We start from the raw sequence: 17,002 nt of genomic DNA, 5'->3' as shown, positions 1-17,002 counted from the left end.
CCTTACAATAGGAGCAGAAAATCCTAGTTTCGAAGGGTTTTGAACCAGGGCAAGATGGACCTTGTTTTTCAGCAGTGCTTTTGATCTTGAATCTCCTGCGTCCTTGCGACTCCCCTGTGTTTTTGCACAGGCCAATGCAGGTCATTGGGGTATATGCTGTAGTTTCTCGTCAGTGTGTTGAAGCAATGATTCTTTAACATCACCTTCACTGGACTGGTCATATTGTGTGGATGCCTGATTATCGCTTTCCAAAGCAACTACTCTATTCCGAACTTAAAAATGGAAAGTGTTATGCTGGTGGTCAACAAAAGAGGTTCAAAGACTCTCTCAAGGCAAATCTTTTAAAATGTGGTATAAACACCGACAATTGGGAAACACTGGCCTGCAAGCGCTCTAATTGGAGAACAACCTTTACCAAAGGTGTCATGGGCTTTGAAGACACTCGAACTCAGGACGCAAGGGAGAAACGTGCTAAGAGGAAGGCATTCTTGGCAAACCCTCACCATGATCAACTCCTGCCCAGAAACCAATGTCCCCACTGTGGAAGGACGTGTGGATCCAGAATTGGCCTCCACAGTCACATACGGACTCAGTGTTAAAACCGTGTTCATGGAAGACAATCTTACTCGGCTACAAGGAATTGCCAAAGAAAGAAGAAAGAAAGACTTGGCAGATGGTCTTCCATCCCAAAGGACATTTCTGTACAGTGGTACCTCGGGTTAAGTACTTAATGCGTTCCGGAGGTCTGTACTTAACCTGAAACTGTTCTTAACCTGAAGCACCACTTTAGCTAATGGGGCCTCCTGCTGCAGCCGCACCGCCAGAGCACGATTTCTGTTCTCCTCCTGAAGCAAAGTTCTTAACCCGAGGTGCTATTTCTGGGTTAGCGGAGTCTGTAACCTGAAGCGTATGTAACCTGAAGCCTATGTAACTTGAGGTACCACTGTAGGTCCAAAGCGATCATTGTGTTTTCTGTCCTAATATGGCAAACCCCTATCGATAACATTCCCTCTGTATGACTGCATTATTACGCACTGGGGGGGGGGGAGGAGAGCCAATGTCCTTCCTTTCTTTGGCACGTGACATAACAAGTGTCAAATCTTGAAAGGCCAAACTACTGCTGTTGACACATCTGGATTTGTAGGCAAGGAACTCTAGGTCAATCTCCTGTTTGCTTTTCCCCAACATGTCAACCTCCCCCTATTTCTTTTTTCTTTCTGTTTTAAACAAGGGAAACAGGAAAGGTATTTGTTTCAAGTAATGGCTTTCAGGAGATCTATTGTCCAGGGCGGAGAGAATTTAGTTTTTCTTAGCTAATTTTAGTTGTTCCATCACTTAACAGCAAGCTTTCCAGCTAACTACAAATACTGGCATGTACTGGGGAAGGATGATATGAGCTCTGATAGGGCAGATGGAACGGAGCCATCCATTCATCCGTCTCTCTTGTGCACTAAATGCCATGAATGAAATCCAGTTCGAAAGTACACAGTGAATCAGTCGAGTGGCAGACATTTGAGATAATCCTAATGGTTTTTTAACATTGTTGGTGAGAAGGGGAGATCAGCAGTGGCCAGAGATTCTGTTGTGAAATAATAGGCGTATTCAAGGCAGAACTAGGTGTTCAGATAAGCATGGCGCTACGGCTGAAAATGGCAGCTCAGTATACAGTGATTTTTGTAAAGTGTAGGGAAACAAATGAGCCTTGTCTCGTTGGTTTGCCCGTTGTCACCAGGGTACGGATATGTTTCGGCACGCAATCTAGATGGGGGAGAAAACTTAATATTGGCTGCCATTTTGGACAGCACCCATGTCTTTAAACTGTCCCACCCATCATGGCAGAGGTGTCTGTGCAGGGTGTGGTGAAAATTTTGTTCTCCCTTCTGCTTTTCATACTATATTGAGAAGATATGGCCCTGCAAATACGTATTTACAGTGTTACAAAGTACTGTGACCTGTTGAAGGGGGAAAAAATACCTACACATTTTCTACCATATAACTGGGTAAGAAGAATATATATATATATAATTTATCCCAATATTCAGAATGCTGTAATCAGATGGTCATTCGGAACATTTGGGGTCTGTGATCCATCCATGTGCTAAATAAATATTTCACTGGGATCACCGTAATGTAGGGTATAGTCAGCAGAGGAATATATTTGGGAAATCCTGCATTTTGATATAATTTATCTCAAACGGCTCACCAGTTTGTGGGTTCTCTGAACTTCTGCCCTACATTCCTGAAGCCCACTGGTGCCCTATTACGGCAGTCCCTTCTCCCTCGCCTCTGCCCCTAATTACAAAATCTGTATCCTACGAAGATAAGCAAAAAGAATAAAAGAAAACCTAAATTTAAAAAGAAAACAATATTTGTGCTAAACCAAAGTACTGACATGGTTTCCCGTTAAATTCTCAAATATTGGTTATTATTAGTGCACTATTGCCCTTGAATATACAATAATATTCCTTGAGTTGGCATTAGAGTGCATGTAATGAGTGCTCACACCTTCATTTGTGGGCGCCCTTTGTGGGACTGCGCAGTACCTTTGCCGTCTCGGTTTGAGGCCTTGGGCAGAATCCTTTAGTCTATCTTCCCTAAATGGTAACGTAATTTCGAGTTATAAACGCCGCATGCGCAGAAGCGGCACCTCCAGATATAGTCTTTTCAGGGTAAGTACAGATCCCCCGGGACAAATTAAGTTCACATCCAGAGGGTCCACTGTACCTTCCATTTCCCATCCCGGCCTGACCTTTTCCCATCAAAACAGACAGAATAGATTTACACACTCCTTTGTTTTATTGAGAAGTCAACCGGATCTGCTTCTATTAATCAATAAGCCCTTCCTCAAATAGGTAACACTCCGGGGAGAATGCGATGGACTCCCTTTCTCTTTTACATATTTGCACTTCCAAACTGGACCTACTCTGGCTTCCATCTGCTCCTTACGTATCTGCATTCAGAAAACCAACCTTAATCTGTGCCCTCACCGCAAAGCTTTTCATTTGGAAAAGCCTTCGCCACATTTTATAGACCATCTTTTGGGCATGTTGGTGCTCTGTTTCGATTCCAGTGCCAGCCTATACTTGTCTACTTGGAAGTAAGCCCCATTGATGGCACTTACTCCTAGATAAGTGGCAATAGGATTGCAGCCTTAATGTAGAAACGAGCCTTCGGATCCAGATTCCAAGCGAGTCTGCAGAATGGATGTGCCTTCTATTTCCTTCCCTGAATAAGAAGGTGAAAGAGCTTTAATAAATGGTCTGTAACCCTTGAGAGCTTAAATCTTTAAAAAATTGCTTCTTATTAAGAGTCTAATGGTTTTTAAATGTAAACACAAAGAACATTTGCCTTCCAAGCATGACTATCCTAGTGGTTTCTCACATCAGTAGAAGCATATTATGCTTTCCAGGCCATTGACTTACAGAAGATCACTCAAGTCTAGGCAGTTCTTTGTATGGCATCTCAGTTCATTGATGACTTTTATTTTGGAGGTTATGTGTTCTGTTTTGTTTTTGCATTTTGGCCAAAATGTAACCAATATCATACAAGGAAGGAAGGGGAAAATACGCAAGTTCCAAACTAAATACTAATTATTAGCCGCTAAGTTGCATGTGCCCAGGTAAACATGTAAATATTTATTTTGTAGTAAGACTGAGACAACAGTACAAGGCTTGGCACATTCTAGGGAGATCGGTATTCATAACTCAGTCCAACAGCTGTGGACTAAACCAAGTGGATTAGTGGGGCAATGCTTGATTTCCTTATTTTTCCATGAAACGAGAAAACAGTAATGACCAGTTGGGAGAAATGAGAATGAGATGGAATCAGCCTATGTGTTGTGGCAGGGCTGCCTTTTGGGTGGTTTTGAGGAAGAGCCCTGCTCCACGCTTCAGCTGCTCATGCCTCCAATGCCTAAATCTCTTACAGCTTCCACCAATTTTCCAGATGTCACAAAGGTGAGGAACAAAGGACATCTCTGAACGAGCGGTGCTCTCTCGTAAGGCGACCAGAAGCAAAGGAGAACAGGGCTTTTGTACCTTAGTAACTGAGTGGAAGGGGCAATTTGGGGAGATGCAGCTTGTCATACAGAGAAGAGTAAAGGTCCATCTGCTGGAATTAGGGTTGCCGTCCACCCCTAGAAATACGGGAGTGTGTGTGTTTGTGTGTCCCTTGTCTTTGGACTTCAACCAGGACAACTTTCCCCCCGTATTCAAGCTCATCCTCGAGGGCGTGTGTGTAAAAGAGCTCCCATAATCCCTTGCCATCGGCCATGTTGGCTGGGAGTGATGAAAGTTGGAGTCTAGCAAGGTCTGGAGGGCCATGTCTGCATCCCTTCTTTAGGGTTTGTGCATGGTGTAAAATCTGAAGAGTCGGTTCAGTGGCGACTGATGAGGCCAGAGGTTGGTGGTCTGGAAACCACAGGTCTTGCCACTGGCAGGAGTAATGGATTCACCACGCTGATGCATTTGTTCCATCCCAATCTTGCCCCTCCCAGGAGGCATGGACAACACAGGAGATCAAGTGAGCACCTTAAAAAGATGGCACAAGTCTCTTCTACCAGCTGCCTTTGGGCTCAGCAAATAAATTTGAGATTTCTCTCCATAGTTATCTAAACTGAAGAAAGGGAGGGATCTCCCAATTGTGGCCCCTCCAGGGCTCCAAGCATTGGGGGACGGACGGACCTGTTTTCTTATCGTGAATCAGAAGGAAACTGTGTGGATGGGAGTCACCAACGGAGGCAAGGACATTCCCTTCCTGTGGGACAGACTACGAGGAATCTCTCATTTGGAACAGTTTCCTTGCATCGTTTGCACTTGACCGTTGCCACTGAAATCGGTGGACATCACAGGGGCTTGCTCTGAGAATAAAAACAGCTTTCAACGCTTAGAAAATACTGTATTTTCTACAATGGGAACTTTGCCTGTTTTTCCGATCGTTGCCGGGTCGAGTTTCAACCGGTTGCAGTGCAGAAGTCTCTGCCTGAAAACAGAATTTGGGTCATTACCGCCATTCCTTACAAATTCATTCCTGATTCTGTCAGGTTGACCACATCTTTTTAAGCAACTTGGTGCAATCTGGCCGCTGTCAATGGAGTCAACGGGAGGTGAATTGTTCCACGTTACCTTTTTAAAGGATCTTAGCTCGGCGTTGGCCCTCCACTAAACGATAAGTATTCAGAGTGGAATAAGTCCTGATGGTTAACGCATTAAGGGCTCTCAGACAGCCTCTCCTGTGATTTAGCTTTTTCCAAAGGACTGGCGGTGCACTTGTCTAGCGATGCATTTTGCTAATTACACCATAGATTTCCCCGTTGATGAATAAGTGCTGAATTAACACAGGAGCTTTAATGTTTCGCTTTCCCTATTATTGTTGTACAAGGAGCCGTGCGGCAGATGCCGGCAGTTAGTTACACAAACATTAGTCTTAACGATTGGCCATTTGGATTTGGTGACAAACGGCAGCCTGGTGGAAATCTGAGCCTCAAACCAATCAGGAAGTTAATGAGGAGAGAAATTACCACGGCAGCTTCCCCTTAATTACATCCACGCCAGGCGGGAAAGGAGTGCAGTTGCGTGGATCTTGACTCATCAAAGGTGAGCAAGGTCAGAGACCCCTTTGCTTTGCTTTTTGTATCTAGTGGAGATGGAAATGTTGCCAGTATTTCTCGCACTGTATTAGTTTTCAAATTCTTCCAATATTTCATATCAATCTGTTTTTATTTTTCATTTTTCCGGAGACGGGACACTTGTGGTTTCGTTCCTGCTTGCTTTTCTTTTTCCTTGCCCTCTGCTTGACAGCAGATCTACACCAGTTTTTGTCTGCTTCATATGTCATCACAGCAGCAAGATTCCTGTTTGATAACACTGTGGTACCTCAGGTTAAGTACTTAATTTGTTCCGGAGGTCCGTTCTTAACCTGAAACTGTTCTTAACCTGAAGTACCACTTTAGCTAATGGGGCCTCCTGCTGCACGATTTCTGTTTTCATCCTGAAGCAAAGTTCTTAACCCGAGGTAATATTTCTGGGTTAGCGGAGTCTGTAACCTGAAGCGTATGTAACCTGAAGCGTATGTAACCCGGGGTACCACTGTACAGTGGTGCCCCACAAGATGAATGCCTCGCAAGACGAAAAACCCGCTAGACGAAAGGGTTTTCCGTTTTTCGATGCGCTTCGCAGGACGAATTTCCCTATGGGCTTGCTTTGCAAGACAAAAATGTCTTGCGAGCCTTGAGATTTTTTTCGCCCCCCCCCCTTTTTCTAAGCCGCTAAGCTGCTAATAGCCTTTTAGCCGCTAAGCCTTTAATAGCCGCTAAACCGCTAATCGCGCTAATGTGCTAAGCCGCTAATAGGGTTGCTTCGCAAGACGAAGAAACCGCTAGACGAAGAGACTCGCGGAACGGATTAATTTCGTCTTGCAAGGCACCACTGTAGCAATAATTTTATTATTGATACCCCACCCACCTGACTGGGTTTCCCCAGCCACTCAGGGCGGCTTCCAGCACATATAAAAAGCGTAATAAAACATCAAACATTAAAACCTTCCCAACACAGGGCTGCCTTCAGACGTCTTCTAAAAGTAGCGTAGTTCTTCATCTCCTTGACATCTGGTGGGAGGGTGTTCTACAGTGCCCCAGCCCAGAGCATTTTCCTGCCTGAAGCACAGCCCAAATGGCACCCACTCCCCAGGGCAAACACTTGAAAAAGTCCTGCTGCAGCATTCATACGCTTAATTCCTGCTTCCCTTTCTTTCCCTGACCATTGCATGCCCCTTCTCATGGTGCCGCCTGAAGCAGATTGCTCCACATTGCCACATGGCAGGGCCGGCCCTAGACTCCTCTATTTCTTTGTCCTGTGCCCTTTCCATGTCAGGATGGGCAGCCACTGACACACATCAATGTCTCCACGCATTTCCTTGGTCATTCTAACCATGACGGGAGTGGAAGAAATCTACAAATGGATGGTGGTAGAGAAACTATTACTAGTGGTGCTCAACACATCATGGTGAAGGTCATGCTGTTTATTAATGTGTATCCCATCTTTTAATCCCAGTGCAGAGAGAAAAGACCCTTTCTGATTTCTCTGCACTTTCAGAAGATTTGGGAGAGAAGTGGATCTTCCTCTCACTTTGTGCTAAAGTTTGGAGAAGTTGAAAAGGAAAGTAATAATAATAATAATAAATTTTATTTATACCCCGCCCTCCTGAGCCGAGACCAGGCTCAGGGCGGCTAACAACCGATATAAAAACAAATTGATTGAAATACAACTTAAAAACAAGATTAAAACACAACATTAAAACATTAAAATGCAGCCTCATTTCAATGGAAACTCAGATCAAAAACTTTTTTGAGGATGAAAACATCAGGTCTTCACCAAGGCTAACTATCCAGACTGGTCCTACCTACATGGGCCAGAAAAAGGCCAGGGAAGTCCCCAAAAAGGAGTTCCATCACAGGAGGAGAAAGGACAAAAGAAAAAGGGGGAGGGAATCAAATTGATTCCAAGCCAAAGGCCAGGCGGAACAACTCTCTTACAGGCCCTGCGGAAAGAAATCAGATCCTGCAGGGCCCTGGTCTCATGAGACAGAGCATTCCATCAGGCCGGGGCCAATGTTGAAAAGGCCCTGGCTCTGGTTGAAGCTAATCTAACTTCCTTAGGGCCCGGGACCTCTAGGGTGTTGCTATATATGGACCTTAAGGTCCTCCGTGGGGCATATCGGGAGAGGTGGTCCCGTAGGTATGAGGGTCCTAGGCCATGACTTCTGACATGGCACAAAGCGGGAAACCAGCAAGGCCAGTCCATGGGGACAATGGGGCACTGCTCCACTAACTTCACCCTGTCCTCAGCCAGCACCCACCAGTATCCCTTCTTACTTAAAACCAGTTTTGAATGGTGGTGGTTCTGCCTGTCATTGGCTGTGGCTCCATCTACTGTTTGTCTTGCTGTCTTCTGCCCTTACTACTACTACTACCTCTTCTTCTTCTTCTTCTTCTTCTTCTTCTTCTTCTTCTTCTTCTTCTTCTTTGGCAATCACTCATAGCTGAGTAAGATTGTCTTCCATGAACACAGTTTTAACAATGAGTCCATAAGTGACTGTGGAGGCCAGTTCTGGATCAACACGTCCTTCCACAGTGGGGACATTGGTTCTCGGGCAGGAGTTGATCCTGGTGAGGGTTTGCCAAACATGCCTTCCTCTTAGCACGTTTCTCCCTTGCGTCCTGAGTTCGAATGTCTTCAAAGCCCATGACACCTTTGGTAAAGGCTCTTCCCCAATTGGAGTGCTCGCAGGCAAGTGTTCCCCAGTTGTTGCTGTTTATACTAAGATGCCTGTGCGTGAATTTGTAGCTTCGAGAACACTCTCCAACCATCTCGTCCTCTGTCGTCCCCTTCTCCTTGTGCCCTCAATCTTTCCCAACATCAGGGTCTTTTCCAGGGAGTCTTCTCTTCTCATGAGGTGGCCAAAGTATTGGAGCCTAAGCTTCAGGATCTGTCCTTCCAGTGAGCACTCAGGGCTGATTTCCTTCAGAATGGATAGCTTTGATCTTCTTGCAGTCCATGGGACTCTCAAGAGTCTCCTCCAGCACCATAATTCAAAAGCGTCGATTCTTCAGCGATCAGCCTTCTTAATGGTCCAGCTCTCACTTCCATACATTACTACTGGGAAAACCATAGCTTGAACTATATGGACCTTTGTTGGCAAGGTGATGTCTCTGCAGGTCAGAGCAAAAAAAATATTCCTTATCTCTTGCTGTCAGTCGATGCCACTGTCTGAACACTCTGTTTGCCCTCTTACACTGTACTTTTGACTGTCCAGGGAAGAGAAGGGAACTGGATGGGTTGGTCTCACTTTGAAGGGTGCAGCAGGCCAAGGGCTCCAGCCCATGGACACCAGACCACATAGCATTGCCCTCTGTCTTATTCTCATTAGCATCATCACCTTTTCCCTGTGCCTTTTTAACAGCAGGCAGCAATTCAGCCAGTGAAACTCTTTCCACCACCGAGAAAAATCTGTGTTTTCTCAGTCTCTGTGTGTCGTAGTGCCGCCGTCAAAGACACCAGAAACCTTCCTGTAAAAATAATGTTAAAACTGCCATCTCTAGTCCATGCGTGAGGGCTGACGGCCGAAGTTGCTGAGCTTTCTTTAGGCTTTTATCCCAAAGTTGTTGGCTGGATTCAGTTGACCAGCGGGCCAGATTAGGCCCCCAAAAGGAGTTTGGACATGCCTGCCCTAGAGCCTCATCTGCTTAAGTACCGTATTTTTTGCTCTATAAGACTCACTTTTTCCCTCCTAAAAAGTAAGGGGAAATGTGTGTGCGTCTTATGGAGCGAATGCAGGCTGCGCAGCTATCCCAGAAGCCAGAACAGCAAGAGGGATTCACTGCGCAGCGATCCCTCTTGCTGTCCTGGCTTCTGAGATTCAGAATATTTTTTTTCTTGTTTTCCTCCTCCAAAAACTAGGTGGGTCTTGTGGTCTGGTGCGTCTTATAGAGCGAAAAAACGGTACATTTATTAGCTGTTTTTTGACAAGCACGGGAGTAGTCAGTGTGTTTGTGCTGCAGATGTTTGGGACTGCAGTTGCTGTCAGCTCCTGACTATTGGCCTTGTCTAACCCCCCCCCCCCCGCCCCAAAAAACCCCTATTTAAAAACAAAATGGAACAAGCATTTCCACTAACGCAGGAGTTTTGATGCCTGTTCATGTTTTCCATAGGGCAGTTGTCGGTTAGCGGAGAGGAGGAGAGTGGCTGGATCAGGCTCTGACGCTCATAGCTGTCAACTTTTCCCTTTTCTTGCGAGGAATCCTATTCGGAATAAGGGAAGTTCCCTTAAAAAAAGGAAAACATTGACAGCTATGCTGCCACTGTCTCGGCCCCCCTGCTTCCCTCACCGTCTTCTTTCTCCACAGAACTGTTGGCCTCCGTTAGCACCTGCCGGAAAACTTTTAATTGTGTTTGGATACCGATTTTATTATTGTCCCTGAAGTTTATTGCTCTAAGGCGATGTTGGTTTTATCATCCTTCTGCCGCTTACGAGAAGTTGTTCAAGTGTTTCTGCTTTCTTCTGTTGGATAGTTTATGTCAACGTAACTTTTCTGTATCATGCCTTCTAAACGACTTGCAATGTTTTATTTTTCTAAAACCAGCAGGGTAGGAATAATCGGAATAAATAAATAATCATAATGGAACATTTTTTTCCTTATTCTGTTTATATGGGTGGGAAGAACCTCTTTAATTGAATCACGCTTTATATATACTCAAATACATCTTGTTCATAATAATAATAACAACAATAACAATTAATATTTATACTCCGCCCTCCCCGGCTAAAACCGGGCTCAGAGCGGCTAACATCAAACGTATAACACATTAACATAAAATCAGGCAATCAATTAAAATACATCCTAAAATCAGATCAGGAAGTTGAATTGAGGTTGGGTTAGGGGTTTTTTAAATGCCTTGCACAATTCACAACCTACTCCTTGTCTTCATGCCTTCTTAAGGAGAGGTCTGGGGCTGGCAGTTATTACTATTAATATTATAATTAGTTAAATTTGTATACTGCCCTATATCCGCAGGTCTCAGTTGCTAAGTGAGAGTCAACTTGTTTATTTTCTGATGGAAATTTTGTGATTATATATTTTTTTAAAAAATATTTATTGGGGTTTACAATAAAAATAAATATAATAAACAGTATAACATATATCTTAACATAATTTCACATTTTCTTTGGACTTCCTCACATCTCCCGCTCCCACTTTCATCGTTGTAACTTATTGCCAGCAATTTATTATCTTATTTGCATTCTTATGTCCCATCTGTATATTTATAATCTTATAATTCTCAAAAAGGTTTATATTTTCTCAATCTCACTTATTATCTTAAATCATCTAATTTAGTGGTGCTCAATTATTTATGATCTAGCATCCTGCTTAACATTCACTCAAATTACAATGTTTTTGTAAATAGTTCTTAAATTTCTTCCAGTCCTCCTCCATCTTCTCTTCTCCCAGGTCACGAATTCTGCCAGTCATCTCAGCTAGTTCCATATAGTCTATCAGTTGCATCTGCCATTCTTCCAGTGTGGGTAGATCTTGAGCTTTCCAGTGCTTTGCAAGTAGTATCCTTGCTGCTGTTGTTGCATACATAAAAAATGTCCAGTCCTTCTTTACCACCCCTTGGCCGACAATACCCAAAAGAAAGGCCTCTGGTTTCTTTGTGAAGGTATACTTAAATACCTTTTTCAGTTCATTATAAATCATTTCCCAGAACGCCTTCACTTTAGGGCAGGTCCACCAGAGGTGGAAGAATGTTCCTTCACTCTCTTTACATTTCCAACACTTATTATCAGACAGGTGGTATATTTTTGCAAGTTTGACTGGGGTCATATACCATCTATATATCATTTTCATTACATTTTCTTTCAAAGCATTGCATGCAGTAAAGTTCAACCCAGTACTCCACAACCTTTCCCAGTCCTCAAACATGATATTGTACCCAATGTCCTGCGCCCACCTTATCATAGCCGATTTAACCATTTCATCTTGTGTATTCCATTTTAACAGCAAGTTATACATCCTTGAAAGTACCTTAGACTTTGGTTCTAACAGTTCTGTTTCTAGTTTCGATTTCTCCACCTGGAACCCTAGTTTCTTGTCATTTTTAAAGACTTCTTTAATCTGAGCGTAATGTAACCAGTCTCGCACTTTATCCTTCATTTTCTCCAGACTCTGCAATTTCCAGTTGTCTCCATCTTTTTCTAATATTTCCCAATATTTTGGCCATTTAGCCTCCATATTGGGTCTTTTTCGGGCCTTAGCTTCCAAAGGTGAAAGCCACCTTGGAGTTTTATTTTCCAACAAGTCTTTATATTTTGTCCAGACATTAAACAGTGATTTTCTGACAATATGGTTCTTAAAGGCCTTATTTGCTTTAACCTTGTCATACCATAAGTATGCATGCCATCCAAAAGTATTGTTAAACCCTTCCAGATCCAACACGTCAGTGTCCTCAAGAAGTAGCCAGTCTTTTAGCCAGCAGAACGCTGCGGCCTCATAGTACAACTTTAAATCTGGCAGGGCAAAGCCCCCTCTTTCTTTCGCATCAGTTAATATCTTAAACTTAATTCTGGGCTTTTTGCCCTGCCAGACAAATTTAGAAATATCTCTCTGCCACTTCTGAAAGCACTCCGTCCTGTCCAAGACCTGAAGTGTTTGAAACAAAAACAACATCTTTGGCAATACATTCATCTTGATAGCAGCAATTCGGCCTAACAAAGAAAGTTTCAATTTTGTCCAACTATCTAAGTCTCTCTTGATTTCTGCCCAACACTTTTCATAATTGTCCTTAAACAGACTTAGATTTTTTGCTGTTATGTTTACCCCTAGGTGTTTTACTTTTTTAACCACATTAAGTTCTGTCTCTTTCTGAAACCGTTCTGACTCTGTATCTGTCAGGTTTTTCCCCAAAACCTTAGTTTTCTGTTTATTTAATTTGAATCCCGCCACCCGACCAAAGTCAGGAAATTTTGTGATTATAATAGGTACAAGGCGCTGTGGGTTAAACCACAAAGCCTAGGACTTGCCAATCAGAAGATCGGCGGTTTGAATCCCCGCGACAGGGTGAGCTCCCGTTGCTCGGTCCTTGCTCCTGCCAACCTAGCAGTTCAAAAGCATGTCAAAGTGCAAGTAAATAAATAGGTACTGCTCCAGCGGGAAGGTAAATGGTGTTTCCGTGCGCTGCTCTGGTTCGCCAGAAGTAGTTTAGTCATGCTGGCCGCATGACCCGGAAGCTGTACGCCGGCTCCCTCGGCCAATAAAGCGAGATGAGCGCCGCAACCCCAGAGTCAGCCACGACTGGACCTATTGGTCAGGGGTCCCTTCACCTTTACCTTTAAGCCAATACCACTCACATGCTGTAACCAATAAAAGTTGTGGCCTAATTTTGCCCATTAACCTAAAATAACGTGTCTGTGTGTCTTATTATAATCCTATGCGGGTGGAGGGTCCTCGACTCACAAGCAGCAGCGTCCCAACTGAAACAGAATGGTTATCTAAAATGATGGAATACTTCCATACTGCCGAATTAACAGGGAGGATAAGAGGAGATATGGTACGAAAAGTGAATAAGGAGTGGGCTATCGTTAAGGAATACATCAAAAGTTATGTGGGGAAAGTAGAATTTCTGACAGATACTGAGTGAATCCAGAAAATGATTAGAGTGAAAGTAGAGTAAAGTTAAGATAAAAGAAGAGATTAAAGAAATAATGAAAAGTGTTTAAGCTAGTTGGAAAAATAAAGCAGCGTAACAAGAATGGCTGGAAGTCAAGTCACTTGGTGGGTGTCCGTGGGGGTAGGTGTGTAGGTATGTTGATATGTATAGTATAGGTAGGTATTATATAGAGTAATGTAGGTATGTTTTATGTTATGAAAATAAAGTAGTGTGTTGTGTACGTGTGTTGTGTACGTGTGTTGTGTAAATGTACAGTGGTACCTCGGGTGAAGTACTTAATTCATTCCGGAAATCCGTTCTTAACCTGAAACTGTTCTTAACCTGAAGCACCACTTTAGCTAATGGGGCCTCCTGCTGCCGCTGCGCCGCCGGAGCCCAATTTCTGTTCTCATCCTGAAGCAAAGTTCTTAACCTGAGGTACTATTTCTGGGTTAGCGGAGTCTGTAACCTGAAGCGTATGTAACCTGAGGTACCACTGTATATGTAAATGTATATGTATGTGTTTTATATGTTAATAAAAAAAATAGAAACCGCGCATGCGTGGCAGTTGACGGGTGCCCCATCAGGGATTCTGCACCGTAATTTCACAGGGATGATTAAGGAGGTGGGCTTCTTCTAGCCACGTTTTCATTTATTCCGTAGAATGGTTCTCTTTTTTAAAAAAACAACAACAGTAGGTTACAAAAAAAGGTGTTGTTTTGTATAGCACTGGAATTTTTAAGGTCCCCCCCCCCCATTAAAAATGGTACTTCATCCAGTCGCACAGCAAACAGTATTCCAGACAGTAATTAACGTTGTAAGCTGCCTTGAGATCTACAGAAATGAATAAAAATTAAGAATGGATAGATTAGTCTAGAACAGGGGTGTCCAACTGGTCAACCGCGATCAACTGATTGATCCCCAGGAGGTTTGGGTTGATCGCAGGCTCTTTTTCGTTTGGGGGGGCAGAGGATCCAGCCCCACCCCCTCGCCCCGTCCTCCATTCGCACATGATCGCTTGAACGGAAGACGTAATACTCGCTGTGAGGCTCTTTGCTTCCTGATCGATCTTTCAGGGAGCGACTTGTTCCTTTCCCCCTAAAGACAGCTTTACATTTTTTACCTGCCCCTCTAAAAAACATTTTTGACTTGAACCCCCCGAAAAGGGTCAACAACTTTGACTTTCCTCCCTAAAAACAGCTCAGCAACTTTGACCTGAACCCCCCAGGGGTAGATCACTGCCAGTTTTTTATTCTGTGAGTAGATTGCAGTCTCTTGGGAGTTGGACATCCCTGTTCTAGAAGGCAAAAGGTTGTGCATTCACCGCCACTTGTTAGTGTGTTGATCACACAACCCTGTAGGCTAATAGCAAACTCATTCTCTTTTGAGTGTGGACCATGGACTCTCTGAAGCATCACCATCCCTGCACATCGAAGAGGTGGAAGCAGGCTTGGAGGAACCTCAAGGTGTGCAGAGAACCCGAATGCAGAGAAATCCTCTCTGAAATGTCCCACTGAGGACTGAGTATGCTCAGTAGCCACCAAATCTTGGCTGACTGTTGCAGGAGAGGAAATGGGAAACTAGAAGGGGGTCACGGGACCAGCCCTCCCCACTGCAACAGGTTGTGGCTGGTTCCAGTTGCCGAACCTGTTTTTCATGTGGATTTTGCAGCTCGTTCCAAGCATGGACTCCCATATCTAACTGCAGCTTCCTTGTCCACATGCCTGACTTCTCCAGGGACTAAACATCGGTTTCTTGCAAACATTTCAGAAGGTTGTTGTCGTTGCTGAAGAAGGTAGAGACTTAGGTTCCCAGTTAGTTACTGCTTGTCTATACCGACTGTCCGGACCTGGGACTGGTGCTATTCAGAACTTCTTTTACTACTTCTGTTGGAGTACAGAGGGAAATGACAGCTGTGTATAAGAGCATGACAAATCAGTTGTCGCCCCATTTCTCTTGAATCATTTGTATACAAGAGATATTTGTTGTTGTTGTTTCAAATAATATTTATTATTTTCAGTAGGTAAACATAATAAAAAAGAAGAGATTAACAATAATAAAGACAAACAAAAAACAGGAGAAAAAGAGAAAAAAGAAAAAAGATACATACAACATATTGCCACGTAATTAATTAAAATTAAGTACCATCCATCTTCAAAAACATAGTATTTGACTTCCTCGAATCTCTTCCATCCGAATTTCTTAGTAATTATATGTAGCAGTTTCCAATATCAGTGTTTCAAAAGACCATATCACAGTCCTAATCATATTACATAACTTTCCTTATCGTACATTTTCTTATTTGTAAATTTAATTCCATTTTAATCCTAGGCCTAATTGTTTCTTTTAAGTGATTAGATATCTATAATATTACAATATTTATTCAAATAGTCTTTAAATTTCTTCCAATCTTCTTGGTGTTCCTCTTCTTTCTGGACGCGGATTCTCCTGGTGAAGTCAGCCAGCTCCATAAACTCCATCATCTTTATCTGCCATTCTTCTACCTTTGGTAACTACAAGAGACATTTGAATGAGGAGCCATTACAGAGCCTCTGGCCTGCCAGGCATCCTCAGTGGCAATTGAGGCTCCTGTAGCTTTCCATATGTTGTTGGATTCCATCAGCCCCCACCAGCATGGCCAATGGTCAGGGATGATGTTGCCTGATGACATCTAGTCTACTCTAAAATGTCAGTTTCTGTTTGGGTGAGGGGGGAATGTGTGGGAATGTTCAGGGTGGCAGGAGAGGATATATTGTTTACTAATATCCTTCCTAACTTGCGCTAGCAAGTTCCTTTACTTAGCAGAGTTTACATTCCCCTTTTAACATGCACAGCAGACAGCTGGTTGCAGGCTCGTGCGAGCTTCTCACTATTATACAATTCAGTTTGTCTCAGATTGAATTGTACGTTCCTGGTAAGTTCCCTTGAATCCCTCTTAAAAGAATAAAGACGCCACAATCTCACTCAAAGTCAATAAAAGAAGTTTACTTACATCAGTTCACAGTTGGATTCCTGAAGACAGACTTAGTTACAAATATGTACATGTGGATCTACCCCATATAGGGGAATGATCCCAGTGCTTCTGCTAGATGAGAGCTAGCAGAGCAGTCCTAACTAGAAGCTGGTCAAACGAAGAAGGAGGTAAAAAAGAAGGAAGGGTGCTGCGCGACTCTTCCTTTTGTTACCTGGGCAGGTAAGGTCACGCCCACCTTCTATCACATGCAAAAGGGAGGATGCTCCAGCCAGGAGGAACAGGAAGTTTTGACTGGCTGGACCAAACATTCCCCTGCATGTCTCCTCTAGCATTACAAGGAATGTTGTACTTGACTGCCTCTCATGGATCACATCCCACAGGATGAGCATGGCAGCAGTCACTTGCAGACATGTGCATGTGACGACAGATGAGATACATGGATGGGAACCCGCCTAGGAAAGAACGGCGGCTCATCACTCCATGCCTTTGGGTGTATTCGTGTAGACCGTCACTGATCTAGATCGCTTAACTATGTGTTCCCTTTTTTCTCCCTCCCCTTTATTCGTTGCTTCCTCAGTATTTTCACCACCCAGTAGTCAAGATTCTGGCTTGGTTTCCCTTTCCAGCAGCTCTCCCATCAGCAACGAAAGCACCAAAGCTGTTTTGGAGTGCGAGTCGACCTCCGATTCTGGGACCTTCACTGTTCATTCTGTCATGGAAGACGGTGAATGAGCAGCCCTGAAGAAGCTCCTCCTTGGACGTCTTGGAAAAGTGCCTTCTTGTTGAGATGTGTTTGGTTTCTGATGATTGATGCCGATGTAACCGT

At 43.6% G+C, this 17,002-nt stretch overlaps 1 protein-coding gene across 1 annotated transcript in view; it reads left to right on the top strand.

The window, feature by feature from the left end:
* The window catches only part of DMRT1 (doublesex and mab-3 related transcription factor 1), a 63,678-nt gene that overhangs the window by 45,836 nt on the left and 840 nt on the right, over positions 1 to 17,002 (top strand). Inside the window, exon 6 of the mRNA XM_080988546.1 lies at positions 16,754 to 17,002. This exon is cut by the window's right edge and continues 840 nt beyond it. Within this exon, the coding sequence (XP_080844672.1) occupies positions 16,754 to 16,908 (155 nt within the window). The 3' untranslated portion in view covers positions 16,909 to 17,002. The remainder of the gene's footprint in view (positions 1 to 16,753) is intronic.

Source organism: Podarcis pityusensis (assembly GCF_964106645.2).
Source record: "Podarcis pityusensis genome assembly, chromosome: 17".
In the NCBI taxonomy this organism is placed as follows: domain Eukaryota; kingdom Metazoa; phylum Chordata; class Lepidosauria; order Squamata; family Lacertidae; genus Podarcis; species Podarcis pityusensis.
This window is presented reverse-complemented; position numbering and strand designations above follow the sequence as displayed.